General features: G+C 45.8%; 1 protein-coding gene across 2 annotated transcripts in view; it reads left to right on the top strand.

The window, feature by feature from the left end:
• LOC135909444 (MAM and LDL-receptor class A domain-containing protein 1-like) overlaps positions 1–19,450 on the top strand; it is a 251,164-nt gene that overhangs the window by 104,272 nt on the left and 127,442 nt on the right. For both annotated transcript variants that reach the window (XM_065441402.2, XM_065441403.2), the window contains exon 27: positions 17,190–17,315. In XM_065441402.2, coding sequence (XP_065297474.2) covers positions 17,190–17,315 — 126 coding nt within the window. The remainder of the gene's footprint in view (positions 1–17,189; positions 17,316–19,450) is intronic.

Here is a 19,450-nt window from a genome sequence, read left to right on the forward strand (position 1 = left end):
CAAACTGTAGTGGTGGTCATCCAGCTAGTTATAGCAAGTGTCCTACACGGGCAGTGACAATAAAGCGTAAAAAACGTTTATCTTGGGGCCAACAGGAAACGGTGAGAAAAATACAACGAAGAAAAAGACAAAGTCACAGAGAGTCAGACGAAATCAAATGGAGCTCAAAAAGTGAAACTGATTTTCCAAGCCTGAAGCCTTCTCCAGGAATCCAGGACACAGTGGTGCCATCACGCAGCGGACCGGCTAAAGCAGTCAAATCAATGAACAGAGGCCCCGTGGACGAGAAGACTGCTGAACAACCGCAACAGCCAAGTTATGTGACTGTACTGCAGCAGCCCCAATCGCGTTGCGATGAAAAAACACCACAGGAGGACTGTCAACAGGTGCTACGTGCTCTCTTCAAGGCCTTGCGATCCCACATGGAGAATATGCCGGCGAGCTCGATGAAGGAAATGCTCGAAGTAGTCCTGGCTCTCGAGTCGGTGATTCTAAGCTCTGCCTCTTGTTAAAGCACCTAGCAATATGGATGCGGTCAGGACACAGTGTTCACCATCTCGTCCACAGGTGCCACTTATTATGCAATGGAACTGTGCGGGTCTTGCGTGCCATTTACCTGAACTGTCGCTTTTCTTACGCAACATGCCTGTGCCAATATTGGCCCTGTCCGAGGCTGGTCTTCCAAGTTCCAGATCAATTTCTGGTTATGTCGCACATGGAAACCAAAGTATTCCGACATTTCCTAACGGAAGCTCCATGCTATACGTGAGACGTGAAACACCACATTACGTTCTACCAGTTCAAGACCTTTGCAGCAGTGCTTTGGAAGTCACTGCTGTACAAGTGTGGCTGGAAAACCGAAGCCTCAGCGTGGCCTCCGTGTATGTGAGCTCTCGCCTGAAAGTCTCGATGGGAGAAAATAGGAGACCTCTGCAACCGCTGCCCAGCTCCGAGGATTATATGTGGGGACTTCAACGCGCACCATACTCTCTGGGGCGACAAGACGACTGATGCACGTGGAAAGCAAATTGTTAGTGCTTTAAACACCGAGGGACTCTGCGTGGCAAATGACAAACAGCCAACGTTTTTTCGACCACCGGCTTCTTACGGTGTCATTGACTTGACGTTACACTCAACGACATCCTCGCATCGTCAACGACTAGTGAAGATAGAATGGGCAGTGATCATTTTCCTGTCTTCGGTAGCATTGCTGGATATAGAACCAACGGCCGAAGATCCTGTCCTGTGACGCATTGGGATACGTACAGAGGCGGCCTAAGCGAATCATCTGGAGACGTGTTCGCGGACATGCTACGTAGCAAGAGATCGGCTACCGCTGAGCAGAAGCTACCGGACCACTTCCCCGCTCCGGATCTAAAGCTCAAAAATCTATGCGCTGCCCGTAGAAGAGCGGAACGGAGGCTGATGAGGACGAAGGGCGACCCACCAATGAACACTATATATAACAGGATTAACGCAGTGATTCGACGTTATGCAAGGGAACTAAGAAGAGATCAATGGGCATCATTTTCTGCAAGCCTATCGGTCTTCACGCCAGTTCCAAGGATATGGTGGGTCGTTAATAACCTTGCCGGAAACTTTCGACCAAACAAGCCATTTGAAGCCCTAGCACTGAAAAGACACTCGCTTGTTTAGCGAATGCCTTCGCTGAAATATATTCTTCCGGCAGGTCAGTCGGCACAACCAACCCACCTCCGCCACTATCGTCGTCTCTAATGGATGCTCCTTTCACACTCAGAGAGCTGGAACTAGCTATGAGCAGCCTCCGACGTCGCTGTGCGGTGGGACCTGACCTCATCAGTAATCAGATGCTGACTAACCTACGGGTTGAGAGACGGCGTGATTTGCTGGCATTCTTCAACCAAGTCTGGGCCAGTGGGGCTATCCCGCATTTATGGAAGGTAGCATGGGTGGTACCGGTTCTGAAGCCTGGAAAGAATCCTGCAGCTCTGGACTCATACAGACCGGTATCACTGACCTCGTGTGCAGCGCAGCTAATGGAGAAGATGGCGCGCACAAGACTGACTTGGTATGTCGAGCAGGGTCGAAAACTACCATCGTGCATGACTGGGTTTCAGCAGCGTCTAAGCGCTCAAGACAATGTGCTGGACCTGTTAAGCAACATAGAACATTACAGTGCGGGCGGCCTGTCGACACTTGCTGTTTTTATGGATGTTTCTAAGGCTTACGACTACGTGTCTCAAAGAGCCATCATCAGCCAGCTACAAGTTATAGGCGTCACGGGTCATCTCTTGCACTTCATGCATACGTTCCTCAATGGTCGTCGCATCAGAGTTCGTCTTGGCGACGCTCTGAGGGATGAAATACGTATCTTTCGCGGTGTGCCACAGGGGAGTGTTTTATCTCCCTTATTATTTGACGTTGCCATGAGTAGCCTCCCAAGAGCACTAAACCATCGAACACCAGTGAAGATATCTACATATGCCGATGATATCTGCATGTGGGTCTCCGGCTACCAGCATCGCCGCCTCACACGAATAGTCCAGGGAGCAGTAAAAGCCATTCAAGGCCACTTGGCAACAATTGGATTATGACTATCAGCAGAGAAATCATCATTCGTACTATTTCCTGGAGTGAAAAAAAATCTACACGCTTGACGCTGAATTTTGACGGATACCAGATTCGACAAGTCACCAATGTCCGATTTCTGGGCGTTACCTTAGACCACAGGCTACTTTGGCGCCACGGTGTTGAACACGTTGTGGCGTCATCGTCACCCTGGCTACATGTGCTCAAGCGAGTCGCTGGCATACGGTGGGGCAACCACCCGATGTCGATGCTACGGCTACATACAGCGTTGGTTACCAGTCGAATGCTGTATCACCTACCTCTGATGTCACCCTCAGACAGCCAATACGAGCGCTTAGAAGCCATCCACCGAAAAGGTATCCGAGTTTGCCTTGGAGTCCTTCAGCCAGCGTCGAACAAGAAAGTGCTCTACGAAGCTGAGTCACGCGGTCTACGACTTCAGGCTTCCCAGGCTCTGATGATCCAGCTACTACGATTGAGTGAGTCTACGCCCGGTAGAGCCATCTTAAGACGTATAGGCAACAGGCCACGCTCACATTTTTATGCAGCATTGAACACGCTTCGCGTATTAGGATTGCGCTGCTCGAGACAGAGGGAAAGGATAGAACCGCACTGGACATTCGAGGACATCACATGCAACTTAAGTGTACCACGATTGCAATCAAAGAGCTGCATTCCATCTGCAGAAGCCAAGTCATTAGTCCTGGAACACCTGAACACGACTTACCCGAATCACCTACAAGTATACACAGATGGATCTGTCAAGGCAGACGAAGACCGCTGCGCAGCTGCATTCTGTATTTTCTACATACGTGGTCTGGTCGTCTGGACTGTGTAGCCTCGTCGACAGTTATGGAAGGCGTAGCAATAGCTTCCGCTCTGCGCAAATAAAAGACTTTGCCTCCGCAGAATGTGGTGGTCCTTACGGACTCAAAGGCCGCATTACAAGTATATCATGGTTTGCCATCCCTCAAGTTCCCACGCAAATCACTAGCAGTCGTGAAAGAACTCAACAACAAAGGCTTCACGGTAAAGCTTCAGTGGATTCCCTCCCACATTGATATCTCAGGAAACGAAAAAGCTGATGCGCTTGCATACGCAGCGCTCTATCATCCTCCCAAAATCAAGGCCCCAAAGAGTAATCAAGTGAAAAATCTGACATTCGAAATCACTTTGCGTCGCTTTGGGCTCCACCGCATCTGCCCTGTGCAACCAAGAGATTGCACCGAGAGGAAGCTTCACTTCTATATCGAATAAGGACAGGATCTGCTAATACACCGGCCTGGTTATTTGAAACAGGGCGAATCAATTCTCCGAACTGTACGGCATGCAACGAGACCGGAGACATTGCGCACTTTTTGTGGTCCTGCCAGCAATTCCAAGATGAAAGAGACACTCTCCTGAAGAATCTGCAAAACAAGGACCTTCCGCATGCGCGCCTGCAACACCTCATATTTCCCGAGGGATCAGCTATAGCCCGCAAAGAAACTTCACGTCTCCGCATCAAATTCTTAAGAGAGACTGGTTTGATGGACATATGGTGAAACCCTTCAGCGGTATTGTGCGAGGCACTCGGGCGGAGCAATTGCCGGGCTTGTTCGCCAGGCTAAACCCGCCTGTTGCTACAATCCACCACCACCACCACCACCACCACCACGAGTCCACTGCCCGATCTTGTCGATGCTATAGATACTGGCAAGTTCACTGGAGTGGAGAGGGAGCTGTAAGAAGCACATTTAAAAAAAGCATGGCATATGGTCATGTTTGTGTTACGAACTAATGCACTAGATTACAAAAAGCAGCAGCATGCAATCACACGCTGAGAACACCGATAAACTTACAGTGTGACGCAACTCGACAAATAGTATTGAAACGTCCAAGAATTTAGAAGAAAAAGAAAACATTAAATCGTCGCGACGGCACATCCCAGTCCCTGTAGGCGTCGAGGTCTCTACAATGAAATTATTTTTGAACAGCTCTGATAGCGCCCACGCAACAATGATTACTTGTATACTGTCAAATGCTGATATTCTGCGGCCTAAAGCTCATGACACGGTGCGAAAACGCGCACGCGGCGAAAGCGAAACAGTGTGCGGACAAGCATGCAGACACGCAGGCAGTCGCTACGAATCTGCGTGACCGCTGCATTGAGGCTTCATTCTATTACGCTCCATTTAGTTACACAAACACTATAAGAACCTATTTCACATAGTTTTCTCTCAGCATTTACCTACCTTTCACGCAAGAAGCCGGTTCGGCAGACTCCATCGCGGCGACCGCGTGCAGTGGCGTTCACCGTACGTAATCGGTAAAGAGATAGCGTCTGTAAACGATTCTGTGCTTTCAGTTTGCCCAAGATGATTATTTAGACAATAAAAAACTTCTCTCGTTTCGAAAGTACGTACAGAAATGTCCTGGAGAGCTCGTGCGTGGTGTTTTCAGTGAGCGCTGACAGCAAAACCTATGAGGAGCGCGTCGCAGGATCCCTCGTACTACGCCAACGAGGCGCTTCCGATAGATGGCGACTCCGTAACTCCTCGCCGCCAATATGCTTCGCACTCGCCTGTGACGAGGTTTACCGCGTTTTCCTTCCGAAGCGCATCTGTCGTGCCGCAAAGGAGCGAAATGTGGACATGCACTTTTAGGAGCAATACAAGAAGCCCCGGGCAGTGAGAGCCGTAGAAGTGGCCTCACGTCTAGTCTGAGTGTCGCCGCCGCTGCGTTCGATGCGTCGGCTCCATACTGGAGCTACAGGCGTGTACCTCTATCTTGTATGTGTGCGTGCGCGTGCGCGCGTGTGTTAAGAAATGGGAAACTTCCGCGCATGCGTGCGATCCAGCGTTGTGCTACTCATAACGCGGCTGTCGCGCAGTTCTCTGATGGGCCCTTCTTTGCCCTCAATACAGTGGTTCAGAGCCTGGTGCGCACCGCTTGGATAAACTTTTGACCTTGCCGCCGTGGCAATGCCTTTAGCGATGCCTTTGAAAATAATTTACCGTATAGTAATAAAATAATCGGAACATCTTTTTTGCTTTAGGCTCACTCAGACTCAGACTCACCATAATTCTACTTAGTCAACCTAGCACCGGCGGTCAGTGTATGCTTGAGTGAGTGGACTCATGAGTTTGCCGACGTATGCTATACCCACTTTCCATTCCCCTTTGAGCTCAGCGCTTTCGTTAGCGAGGTGGCGTGACAATAAGTACAAATGAGGATACGGCACCCACTCCAGAATTACTATCCCGAGATGGCATTAAACCAGCTTCCCTATGGCAATTTTGCTATGGCAATTGGGACTGTAACGAGCGGGCTTGTTGCTGCACCAACTATCTCGACAACGGATACCGTTTGGTCTTGCTAAGCTTGCGGAGCCACTTGCAGGATTCAAAGGACACAAATGACTTGCGTAGACATAGATAATAATAATGCAGATAAAAAACATAAGAACATAAGTCACGAATGGGTGTCAGGAGTCAGAATGCTTTAAAATCTTTCAGAGCTGTCAGGATTCGTTGCGCAGCGACCCCCAATGGCTTCACGGTTCGAACAGGCTTCTGATAACACAGAAAGTAGCCCTTCTTAGGTATGTCCGCACTTCACCAACATCAATGTGCGATCAAAGAATAAGGTGTTATTTCACGCGATAAGGACCATAGAATGCATCAGCGACCACAATTAGCCCAATTTACAACCAGATATCTCTTAAGCAAAGAAGGATGCCGGAACATCTTCTTCCCACGTCAGAATACACTACACTGCCAAAAAGTGGGGCACGAATAAAATAGCTTAATACAAACACAGACGGAAAGGTATATCTTTAGGATAATCCAATTTTGAAAAACTGAGCAGTGGCTGTTATTTACTTCTTATATTAGGCCAAAATAAATGCATTTGGTAGACCTGGGCACTGCTGCTTCCCCTTGGGTGTCATATTGCCCCGCAAAAAGAGAAAAATGAGCCAGTGCGCTCGCTGAGATTTTGTGCGGTTTGTCTTCTACCGCGGCCTCCGCTGGCATCGCACGCCTTAAGGTCCCTGAATAAAACTAATAGGTAACGACATGCTTTTACCTTGCCACCGCTGTTGCTAGGAGTATGAGAGGAGGCAGGAGAGAAGGTTTGCGCCTCTCAATTGGTTCAACGCCGTCACGTGGTGGTTTTCGCGCCTATCTCTATATTTTTTCTTCTTTTACGTGTCTCAGCTAGCTCACGACTAAGTCAGTTAGCCGTGGAGCTTCCGCGGCATGGCTTTTGAAAGAGATGTTGTATGTTTCGTCTAAGTTTGGTGGCTAATCGCGTCATTGAAGAACTCTGTTTCTGTTTTGTTTCATGCTAGGGATTGATTTTAAGAGTTTTGGAGGTGCGAACGTGCATTAACAGAGATTTTGTCTTTGTCAACGGTGTACGGAGCTCATGCATGGGTAAACTTAGGCACCGGTGCGATTCTCGCTGCTCGTTGAGATCAGTTTTCCTGATGGCGCTATTGTCAACAGGCTATGGAGTGCGCAGGCTGTGTTCTCTCATATATTGTGCTAGAAACGTTAGACGTGTTATTGCCGTAATAGTGAGAGTGCGTAGCTTTATCAGTCCATGCTTTCGTTAGGCGCTGCGAACATATTTATTTATTTATTTCATGTACCCTCAGGACCATTGGCATTGGAGAGGGGAGTGGTTACAGGCATACAAAACAAGAAAAATAGGAAATGTGATACAAGGAATAGGAGTATTGCAATAAAAGTTAACAAGTGTGTCTACTCATACAATATTAGCTAAGGCGTTCTTGAAAAGCTGGTAATCTTTGATGGTGGCTGTCAGTGCGGGAAGGTGATTCCACTCTGCTGCTGTACGAGGTATAAATGACTGGAAGAAAGCGTTAGTTCTACAAAATGGAACACCGACCTTGTAGGCATGATCTAATCGAGATGATAGGTGACGTGGGGGAGGGATTAATTCGCTACGCAGGTGTGGATGATGAAACATCTTATGGAACAGACAGATACGAAACGCTTTGCGACGTGAGGCTAGGGATGGTAGATTAAGGCTTGATTTCATTGAAGATATGCTAGCGGTCCTGTTATAGTTGGGAAGAATGAAGCGAACCGAGTTATTTTGGACCATTTCTAGTGAATGTATTAGGTTTTCATGATGAGGGTCCCAGATGGATGCGGCGTACTCTAGTTTCGGACGTATTAATGTTTTGTACAACAGTAGTTTGAGGGATGATGGCGCTTTAGAGAAGTTGCGGCGGATGTAACCGAGCATACGATTAGCATTGTTAATTATGAACGTGATATGTGCAGACCAAGTGAGAGTGGAAGTGATGTGTACGCCAAGGTACTTGTATGAGCTTACCGATTCTAAGAGGACATGATCCAAGGAATAAGTGGGGATACTGTTGCAAGTTCTTGATACACGAAGAGATTTACATTTTGTGATGTTAAGTTCCATTAGCCATGTTTTACACCACAATGAAATAGCGTTCAGGTCAGTCTGAAGAGCGGTTACATCGTCACTGCTTGTTATTTCTCTGAAGATTACGCAGTCATCCGCAAATAAATGGATATGAGAGGAAACAGAAGAAGGCAGGTCGTTGATGTAGATTAGAAAAAGAAGAGGCCCGAGGACAGAGCCTTGTGGGACGCCGGAATGGACAGGGTTTGAGTTGGAGTTAAGATTATTAGCTGACACGTATTGCGAGCGGTTTTTAAGGAAACACTCAATCCAAGCAAGAAGTTTGGGGTCAATGTTCATGAGCTGTAGTTTGTGAAGTAGCAGTTTGTGAGACACTTTATCGAAAGCTTTGGAGTAGTCTAGGAAAATGCAATCCGCCATTGAACAAGTATCAAGAATTAGGTGTAGCTTATGTATGAAAGAAGCCAGCTGCGTTTCACAAGAATATGTTTTTCGAAAGCCATGCTGTGAACTTGAAAAAAATGAATTGGACTCAAGAAAGTTAGCAAGCTGTGAATATAGGATGTGTTCTAGTATTTTGCATGGGATACTGGTTAGTGAAATAGGCCGATAATTGAGAGGAGAATGCTTGTCACCTGATTTATAAAGTGGAATCACCTTACCGACTTTCCAATCAAGGGGCAGGTATCCTGTGTCAAGTGACTGTTGAAAAAGTTTTGCTAGTAAAATAGATGAATAAACAACAGTGCTGTGCAAAAATTTCACGGAAATTAGGTCATGGCCAGGAGCAGAGGACAGACGCAACGATTTAATCACGGTTTCAATGCCACAGGGTTCAATTGTAATTGGAAACATAGCCTGGTAATCATAACAAGGTGCAGTGGGTGGGGAAACATTACAGGTTACGGAAAAGTTTTGGATAAATGTTTCATTGAGGACGGATGCGATATGATCACAGGGTATGGCATTCCCCGAGTTATCTACAAGAGTTATGGTGTCATCATCTTTTTGATTAATAACGCGCCAGAATTTCTTGGTATCATTTGTTAACATGGATGGCAGTGTGTGACATAAAAAATTGTTTCTGGCGTTTCTTAGCGCTGATACATATTCGCTTGAAGCCAATCGGTAGGCGCTCCAACGAGCTTCACTCGAGGAAAACTTTGCCGACCTGTACAATCGGCTCTTTTTATTTGATAACCGTCTTATATGAACATTATACCAGGGAGCGTCTGACTTGCTAGTTACGATGCGAATGGGAATGTACTTGTTGGTTAGGTAAGTGATTTTTTCTGCGAAGATTGCCCAGTTAGTTTCTACTGTGCGGCTGTCGAAATCCTGGAGGAAAACATCAAGGAATGAACATAATTCTCTATTAATCGCGTCAAAGTCTGCTTTATTGTAATTACGGATGGTTACAGTCCTTTTGGTGTGTTTAGGTTGTGTGAGATTTAAGTGAAAAAAGAGTAAAGAGTGGTCGCTCATTCCTGGAACGTGAGTGATGTTGGAAACTAGGTCGGGCTGTGAAGCGAGAACAAGGTCAAGTGTATTCGCAGCAGAGTCTGTGGTTCTAGTCGGTTCAGTTACAAGCTGTTCGAGAGAAAAAACGGAGCACATTTCTAAAAATTCTTTAGCTAGCGTGGAAGGTGGGTGTATCGTGGGGACAGTGTTAGACCAGGTTATGTTTGGCATATTAAAATCACCAAGCAAAAGTAATGGGCAGTTTGGGTAACGGGATGAAACGATGTTAACAACATCGTGTAATTCATTTACGAAGTTCTGTGTATAGGTAGGGGGCCGATAACAGAGCCCAATAATAATTTTTTTATGATTCAGGGCGACGCATGCCCAGACAGTTTCTAACGGGGAGTTGACGTGGATGCACTGTGAAGCGCAATTTTTCGTGATAGCGAGCAGTACGCCTCCTCCTTGTCGCCCAATGCGATCGCAGCGATAGACAGAGAAATTATTTGCAATAAGAAAAAGTTCGTGGTCTCGAATTTCAGGACGTAACCAGGTTTCAGTTAATACTATGATGTCAGCGCTGCAGGTGTCGATGGCGGAGTTAAGGCAGTCACGTTTGCTGATGATACTGCGGATGTTAGTAAAAAGAACGGATATCTGCGAAAAAGAGCGTCCACATCCCCTCGCGCGTCCCTACGGACTGCCGTGAGCCGAACTGGCGGGATTATCAGCTGAGGGTGGTTTCTGCACGTGCGGTTTAACAGAGTTAGTAGGATGCCTATCATGTGATAGCGGTTGCTTCGTATGCTCGTTAACGCAGTTAGATTCGGGATCGTACATGTAGTATTTCTTATTCATTAGTAATTTGTTATATCGGAGCTGATACGGACCTCCATCGGATGCACTTTTGGCAAACTCGGTTAATTTCTTTCGAGCGTGACGTGTAGCAGGTGAATAATCTTCATTAACTGTGACGTTTTTGTCCTTCAGCTTTTTCCGGGCAGAGAGGACTATCTCTTTTATCTTAAAGTTAGTAAATTTTACAATGATCGGACGTTGTTTTCCTGGCGAATATTGACCTAGGCGATGAGCGCGTTCAATGGCTGAATCCGGAAGGATATCAAGTGCGTCAGCCAAAACTACTTTAATTTTTTCTTCCGACTCAGCCCACGATTCCCGGTGGTCATCTAATCCATAAAAAATGAGGTTGCAGCGTCGCGATTGATCTTCAAGTTCGGTCTGCCGTGATTGCAAAGCAGCAGAATTGATTGACAGTGACTGTACCGAGGTCTGGATGGTGGCTATTTCGTGATCAATTTGGTCAAGTGAGTCCGTTTTATCTTCTAGGTCATCTAGTCTTTTTTCGATGGCGCCAATTTTGATTTCGATATTTTTTTGACTGGCTTTGATGGCTTTAATGTCAGTGACCATATCGGACTGGCTTTTTGCAGCTTGCACGGACCGAGCCTGAAGATCTTTTAGAATATGAAATATGACTTTCATCTGTTCGCCTGGCTCGTCAGGCAAGGACTGCAGTTCAGCCAGGGACTGAGAACGAGTCGGGGGACCTGGGTTCGACTCGATATCTCCAGAGCATAGTAATAAAACACCCATTGAAAAACAATCAACAGCAATATCACGGAGCACTCGTGGGCGCGGGAACAATAATAGGAAACGGTCGTCGCTCCTTCTGGCATACATGGAAAAAGCGTTACACACCTGTAATGCGCAAAAGTGCGGAGTGTGAGGCATGTTGACAGTGATGGTCCCGCGCCCACTGAAGAAACTGTCGCACTGGTGCCTTCTTATATCGACTGTGGTTGGTGACGTCATCGTAGACTTGGATGATGCGCAGAAGGCGGAGATGACGAGCGGAGCAGTACGGTAGGGGTAGTGCGGTTGATAGCAGAGCGGCGTCAGTGGTATCGGGCTGGAAGGGCATTCGGGTTCACCAGGGAGCAAGGCTGTGGTTGACAGCAGGAAAAGCGGCAGGAACGCCTGTAATGCGCAAAAGCGCGGAGTGTGAGACATGTTGACAGTGATGGTCCCGCGCCCACTCAATATTGCGAGGACAAGCTGTTCACTACCAGCGCAAAGAATTTAGCTTATTGTGATTAAGCTTTCTCTGCAAGATAAAGTGCTGCACTAGTTTGTTGGCTCATACTGACTTGGAACTGCTTAAAGATAAGGGGGAAAGTGGTCATTGATGGGAGCCATTTCTATGTTTAACTTTTGTCCTTGGATGAGCTTTGTTCACAAATGAAGTACAGTTGGCAATGTGATGTCTGCGCTTGAGAGCCAACAGATCAGTTTCACTGCATAAAGAGATGCCAGCGTCATGACGAAACGACAAGAATAGCTGAGATGCTCTGCGTTGATCGCGCACGTTTTTACATGACGCTCGCGTTATTCAGGCGAATATGTCACGTGCCTTGGGTCCGGTCATCATGGTACTAAGATGATTACATTATGAAGCTGCACAAGCTGGACACACGGCAGTCGACTGGGTGCACGCAAGTACACACGTACGCACTTCGAGCACCGCAAACGCGTCGGAGTTGTTGAATAGCCAGCTACATTGTGCTGCGCACACGCGAGTGCATCGCCTTTGGCGTGTGCCGAAACCTTCATTGCAGTCGTTTCATGCCGGAGAAGTGTCTTTAGAAAACCAAATAAACAATCTGATCAATGCAATAGAAATAACTCCGGAAGCGGGTTGATCTGCGCAAGCAGCGACATTGTTTTTGGCCAAGAGTACAATGCATGGCTGTGGACGACATAACACTCAAGCAAAGCTCTGACATGTATATAAACATCGTGTACATTACTCATACGTTATGGCCATGGCAATTTATTATGATTTGGTGATAGTACTTATACTGCTGATACTGGTACTGATATAAAAGGAATTTGACCACCAAACTAGCCTCCGAAGCCTTCTTCTAACTGGAAGCAGCAAGCCGACCCGAAGCCAAAGACAAGCGCGCAGTTACGCGCCAAAAAAGCATAAAAAGCACCTGCTTCTGCCAGTTTCATAGCATTTAATCATCGTTCCTAGCACAGCACACAATTATCAAGCCTTATGTACGGTAAAAATGTATGCATAAACACCCAACAACAACTTTAGTGTCTCAACTCGTGTAACTCTATGGGTGCCTTCCAACGGCACGACCAAGCTGCGAGGGTGAGCTACGAGAGAGAGAGAGCTGTGTAAAGACAAGGAGAAGGAGAGGCCGGCCGAGACGGATTATCGCTAGCTTTTAGTTTTATTCAGGGACCTTAGTACGCCTTGAAGCCCCTTAAACTTCGTAAATAGCGCCACGCTTCGAAGAATGCCTCCTCCTCCTCGCGCGCTCTGGCCGAGGCCAACGCCACGTCGCTATTGGCCTAATAGCATCACGTGGGCCCTCGCACCGTGCATCAGCGCCATTTTTGCTCGAGAAGCGTCTACGGAGTGGCGAGGAGCGCATGTTGGCGCCATTGCTACGCTCGAGCAGTGTAGGCAGCCCCATGGTCGAGGATGGCGCTTGAAAGAGAGGAGAAACGAGGAGGAGTGAAGACGGAGGAGGAGACTGTCACCACTTTATGAAGTTTAAGGGGCTATAAGTAAACCTCGGCTAACAGCACCCTTTCGGGGTAACCTGGGCGCGAACGCCGCATTACACTTTTCTTTTTTTTTTTTTGCTAGAGAGCGGGGCGAATGGGACGGCGGGAGCAAAACCAACTGGTGCGCGCAAATCTCGGAGGCCATATGGTGACACATTTTGCTGATAATTGCTCCATCGCCATGCTCGTGTTCTGTCTTCCGCTGGGCTGTAGTCATTTTAAAACAAAACGCTTTGACTCATTTTCTGTCATGTTTGTCCAGCGAATATGATAAACGACTGTTGTGTCTGCGCTTAGCCCTAGTTAGGGTGGGTTTAGATTTGCATGCGGTGTTATGATCGAGCTGTCGGATATGAGAGACATTTAGGCGTACATTCCCATGGCAAGATGATTTGCCTCCTCCCAGAAAAGATTGTTATGGTAAGCCTGGACATCAACCTGTCAAGTGCGATAAGCGTTCAAGCGGGCATCCTCAAGTCAACATAATTGCCCTCTTCTCCAAAACGGTGTCAGCCCTTTTATTCCTCGAGCTGACCCAAAAGAATGGACGAAGGAAAGATTGATTGATTGATTCTTTATTGGTTTATCACATATACATGCGATGGGAGGCGAAGGGAAAAGCCGTTCAAGGATGGCTTGAGGGAGTCCTTCGCCCCCATACTGGCAAAGACAACAGCAGAGCCACACATTTTGGTCACATGGTCGTACACTTCAACAAAACCATCATACTAAGCACAACATTGTCATAAACTTTGACTAAACCATAAAATTAAACACATTAGTTATTGTCCTACGTAGGGCATCATGCGTTAACGTACGTAACTTCACTTCAACGTCGAATGACAGCACATTTAACAACGTACGCGTAGTAATAGTGGCATTGAAACAATATAATTAAACACCAATCGTAGCAGCTCTAGGGGTCAATGTTAGGTTTGAAAGAAAGTGTACAAGTCAGATAATTTTGCTTCGCGAATATCGATTTGTTCTTTATTAAAGTCATTTAGCAGACGTGGAAGTTTGTTTTGGAGCATTTGCCGACCATAGCCAGTGCGACAATACGGAACATTCCATTTTCCTGTTGTTCTCGTGGCATATGATGCTTCCTTCAAATGGAGATTTACTAAACCCATGAAGAGATAATTATGACAGTCATAGTTAGGGCGATATTCACGCAACAATTTATACTCGTACGTGTCTTGTACTCTAATTATTTTACATTTTTAAAGAGCTCCACAGTAGAATGCCAGAGTGGCACATTCTCAATTATTCTCAAAACTTTTTTTGCATTACTAATAGGCGCGAGAAATTCGATTGTGTAGTAGTCCCCCAGACCAAATGACAAGAGTTTAGATAAGAAGTGAAGAGGGCGGTATAGATTAACAATTTTATTGACTTCGGAATTAAGTAGCGGTTTCTGTTCAGAATTCCCGTTATCGCACCTAACTTTTGTAATATCGCATTGATATGCTCAACCCACTGCAGCGATTCTGAGAAATGCACACCAAGTACTTGAACAGACCTAACTAGCTCTATCTCTGAGCGGCGATAAACAAGGTTACGTACTACTGAAACCTTCCTACCTATAGTATGAAACATCACAACCTTTGTTTCCTTTGTATTTATCTTTAATTGAGTATTATCTGCCCACGTGCTTAATTCCTCTCAAATGGCATTACCTTTATGAAAAAGGCAAACCGAAGGGCGGGAGGCAGTCGACGACAGAGTCTGACGAAAGCACTAATGCTTCCACAGGCTACCTGGGAAGACGTCGACAACCACAAGACAGCAAGGGGTAATTAAGGCCGTCTTGGCCCCCGTCTGATTGACCTGTCAAGTCGATAGTGATCTGTCAGTGATTGACCTGTCCCCATGTCGACATAATTGTCGTCTTATCCGAAACAGCGTCACTCCTTTTTATTCCCGGAGCTGACACAAAGGGAAGTACGAAGGAAAGAAAACCCGAAGGGCAGGAGGTTGTCGATGGTAGAACCTACGTCCACAGGCTTCCGAAGAAGACGTCGACGATCATATTGCTGCAATGTGTTATTTATGGTTGTTCTGGCCCCCATGCTAATCAGAACCGCTCGAGACTCGGATGAGAGTCACAACGATATACCAATGAAGTGAATACATGCTTTTCGACTTTTTTTTTCATCATCACGATGCCGTGCGTCATCGTCGTTTTCTGATTCTTGCGGTTAAGACAAACCTCCCCCGATCGAGATCGTATCAGCTGCTCCTTACGGAGAGAGAAAACTTGGCAACCTTGGCACTTGGCTTGGGTAAAATTGTATTAAATTTATCATGTCCTAACATCGGGAAAGTAAAGTAATTGAGAATGAGAGATGGCTTCACGCGCTTTCTTATATATTTGCATGTACGGGGGCCATAACATACAGCACTGCATGTGATTCGATTTCATTGCTGTGCGTCATGGCAATGCAACCTTACTGCGAAAAAAAAAAAACACATGTTAGGGCGTTTGAGACTGCTTTGAAATGGTTCCATATTTGGTATACGTTGACCCCGGGGGTTAGATGTTGTAACATGAACGCACTTCCGTGAAAGGGTCCTGTTTATCTGCAAAACCACAACGACATCTATATGAGGTCGCATATCGCTGGCCCTGTTGGCTCCAAGACCACCAATTTCTCGAAAATCACTCTGACGTAGTAGATGTTGGGCTGTTTACGCAAATTGTAACACATAGTCTCCCGACATCAAACATTTCTGGAGAGAGATCTAAGTGAAAATTTCCGTCGTGGAACAGGGTTGTGTGTCATGTGTCTGGGGCGACATTATTGTCCCAACGAGATCACGTCGTCGTGGGATATATGGATCGTAAACAGTTGATGAATTTATATGGGTGGGTGGGGATGCCAGTGAAGCGCTCGTCTAACGTGCCGCTATATTTGTAGCACCCACATTGGGTGAACTCTCCTCTGTATTACATTTTCATTTTCAGCTGTGACCTTTGATTGTCGTCTCGAAACATATTTGCCACAAAGTGTGGTAGTACTGTTGGGTTACAAACAAACCTTGCTGTTATCAGCGACCACAGCGTTCTGGTGGCTTTGTTCATGATTAATTTTGCAAATCAAGGGAGAAGGTTATGAATAAACACGCCCACTCCGGGACTAAGTACAATAAATATTCGAGATTCTATACGCTATACGATGCTACGAACACGCCATTTATTTAAGTCAGCTCGTTAGGTTGTCCGCCTAAGTGTGTAACCTAGGCAGGGATAAAAAGCACCTAGGGTAGTGTGTAGAGAATCCCAACTCGTAAGTTTGTAGACCGATTGATGTATATGTGCATTCGCGTAAACAAGTGCAAAACATCATTATCCACTTGCTTGGCGAAGAACGCTTTAAGCAGGCAAATGTATAATAGCGTGTCAAAGTGTCTGGCTCAAGATATGCACAGCAATATTTGCATGTGCAAGGCAAGCGCAGGTCCCTGCCCCCGAGCCTCCGACACACTAATAAAATTTGAATACTCCATGCAATGCGTTTCATAAGCCAAGTAAAAAAGTTAGAACCAAGAGTAGTTCTATAAAGCTGTATTCATCCCGACATGGTATGAAGAACTAAGGCTTCAATAGGCAGCCTGCACTCCATGTGTGCCTTGGAGACCACTGAGGATAATCACTACAAGGGCCTAGTCGTTCTGGGCAGAAGCGGGATCGGAAAAGGAAGAGATTGAAGGAAAGGCAGCTACTTTGACTAGAGTGTGTCCGGTTTGCAGCCTTGCACTCAGTGAGAAGAAAGTAAAGCAGAGATAGAAGGCATCACTTCTGTGAAGAAGTGCGATAAGTGGGCCGGTGATGACAGTTGTTCTTAAGAGCAAACGCGGGAAAGAATATGGGTTTCACAAGTGTCGGATGGTAAATCATAATGCGCACTTCGTTCGATCCCCCTTTTCGCCTAAATAATTTTTTCCTAGTGTTCGTTTCTCCCAGTGCTGTACCCTGGAGCAGGTCCATAGTTTTACTGGATCGATGACATAATCTGTATTTCAATTGATTGTGCGTTGGTCACTTCTTTCTTTCCTCTTTTGGTGTAGTAGCGATCGATGAACTTGTAGCAACCAATGGTGTACATGTGTTTGCGTTTGTTTTTCTCACGCTCAAGACTTTTGCTCTTGGGAGCCAGGCTCCTCGTGTCCTGTGTTCTATGGTCCGGGCCGTTTTGCCACCTGGATGCCCCGCAATGGCTCGGAGATAGGCTTTCCCGACCACACTCTGAAGAATCTGACAGGTGAGTGAGTTGGCAGCAACTTGTACAGTACACGCAAATATGAGCTGCAGCAAGAATTCGGGAGTACCTTTCGACCGTTCCGAAAGCCCAATCTCTTTTCGAAACGGGCACCCTCTTATACGTTTGCTCGTACGTCCGATGACTGCGCAAATAGTCAAGTGCCAAAACTTTGACATATGTGTGCCATAGATAACTTCATCTCAGCAACTTTCACTTTCTCACTTGGCCGTATACTTGGCCTTTCCTTTATGGGCACAGACGTTAATGGAACAGAAAGCTCCAAAGTAGAGCAGAAACGCTGTCCATGACGCCATTTGACATGATGTCTGGACCACAAGAAAATACTTTTGGTACTAATCAAGAAGCCCAGTGAGATATAAGTGAACAGACTCACGGCTACCTTGGGAAATACATTGGACGCGTCTTTTTGTTCAATGACTGCGTAGAAAATGGTAAACCAAATGCTTCATCCATGCTGTCACCATGCATTTTTGAAAACAAGTCACTCGAGATTGACCTCTGTTTTGTGGGTGATCAGTATGTTGACGACGAAGCATATGATACCTTAAGAATTTCAGTACATCTGTTTTCTGTAAAGGAGATTAACTGGCTCCAGCTAAGCTATGTAGCCATAGTAACAAGGTAATAAGATGCATAGAAAGACATATCTGAATATCTTAGAATATGCAGAGATTCATCCCAGTCCTAGCGTTATTCTTCATAGGCGGGAAAAACTTAATGTATTTATAGGGATGTAAGAATTAAGGAACAATAATAATAATGTGGCAAATCATTACCGCAGAAGTCCGCAAAGTAGAAGAAAGTTTACGAAATGCAAAAATGTACATCCATTTGTCTTGAAGCCCTATAGGCAACAAAGAATACTTGCTTGGGTTACCTGCGGAGCTTCGGGTACAAGACGAGTGAATATCGATTTTTACTTTTCAATAATAATACATTTAATGGTAATACTACTAATAATAGTGTAATGAATTACTTCCATGATTGCAGTCTAATGAAGCATGACCAGAATCATCAACAGCTTGACTGAGTCCTAACCCCCAAAACATCGCTATAGTGACGGAGTACTATGGAAAAACAAACCCGAGTGAATACATACCAGAATACATAAGCAATAAAAAGAGCAGCAGAAGCTTGATATGGGCGAGTTGGTTTCACATACTTGAAGAAATATGATTGCTTTTCTGATGCGATAGAGAGGTCGTGAAGTCACGGTTGTGCTTTTCTTGTTTCTATGTATATAAATCCTGTTTCTTGAAATAAACGTTTTGTTGGAAGTTAGCGCCTGTCCCTCGAACATATTCTTCTTTTAGCCCGCGTCGTTGTAGCGCTCATTTTTTTTCTGCAAGCAATATAAAGAAGCAGTGTTAGTGAATAAATACTAAGGTTTATCGGGCATGCCATAAAAAAAGAGGGAAAAAAAAGGTAATAGTTTAGGCGGCAAGACAGCACATATAGACGCTTGAAACATCGAAAGCAGTAAAGCAACGATTTCCAGGAGTGGAGTGGGCGGTGAAAAACTATGACCGCTTGGATTGCGTACGAAATGTGTGAAGCTCGGAATCGCTCATACTCTGGAAGGTAATGTTGGCTCCATTAGGCCTGTGTGAGATCCGTGAAATGCATGGACAGTTTGCAGCTTGCGCGTAATATTGTCTGGTTGAATAACGCAGGACCTAACATACAATAAATAGTGCTGCCTAGACTAGGGAGGTCTAAGTGTACGTTAGAATATTCATGTTTGTGCAAGAAACTATGGTAAAATAACTTAGTAACTAAATGTTGGCTTATAAAGAGAACTTTGTGATTAACAGACAGCCTCTTTGGAAAAGCAAATGAGCACGTTTGTCTAGGGCCTACAGTTACAGGGGACATGAATTATGAGAAGAACATCTCCAGAAATAAACAGTTCTTACGAGTGGATATGGCAGACACTGTCAAACCATAAACGTGAGCGTATTAGTATTCTTAAAGAGAAAAGCATATGGTGGGTGAATTCTGTCAGCAGTACCCTACCAGGCGATACTAGAAGGACCAAAAGGCCACTCCATAGACCATACAACGAGAGATGACACACATGATACGCGTAACATTATGCGACACAACGATGAGAG

Source organism: Dermacentor albipictus, chromosome 3, assembly GCF_038994185.2.
Source record: "Dermacentor albipictus isolate Rhodes 1998 colony chromosome 3, USDA_Dalb.pri_finalv2, whole genome shotgun sequence".
NCBI lineage: Eukaryota > Metazoa > Arthropoda > Arachnida > Ixodida > Ixodidae > Dermacentor > Dermacentor albipictus.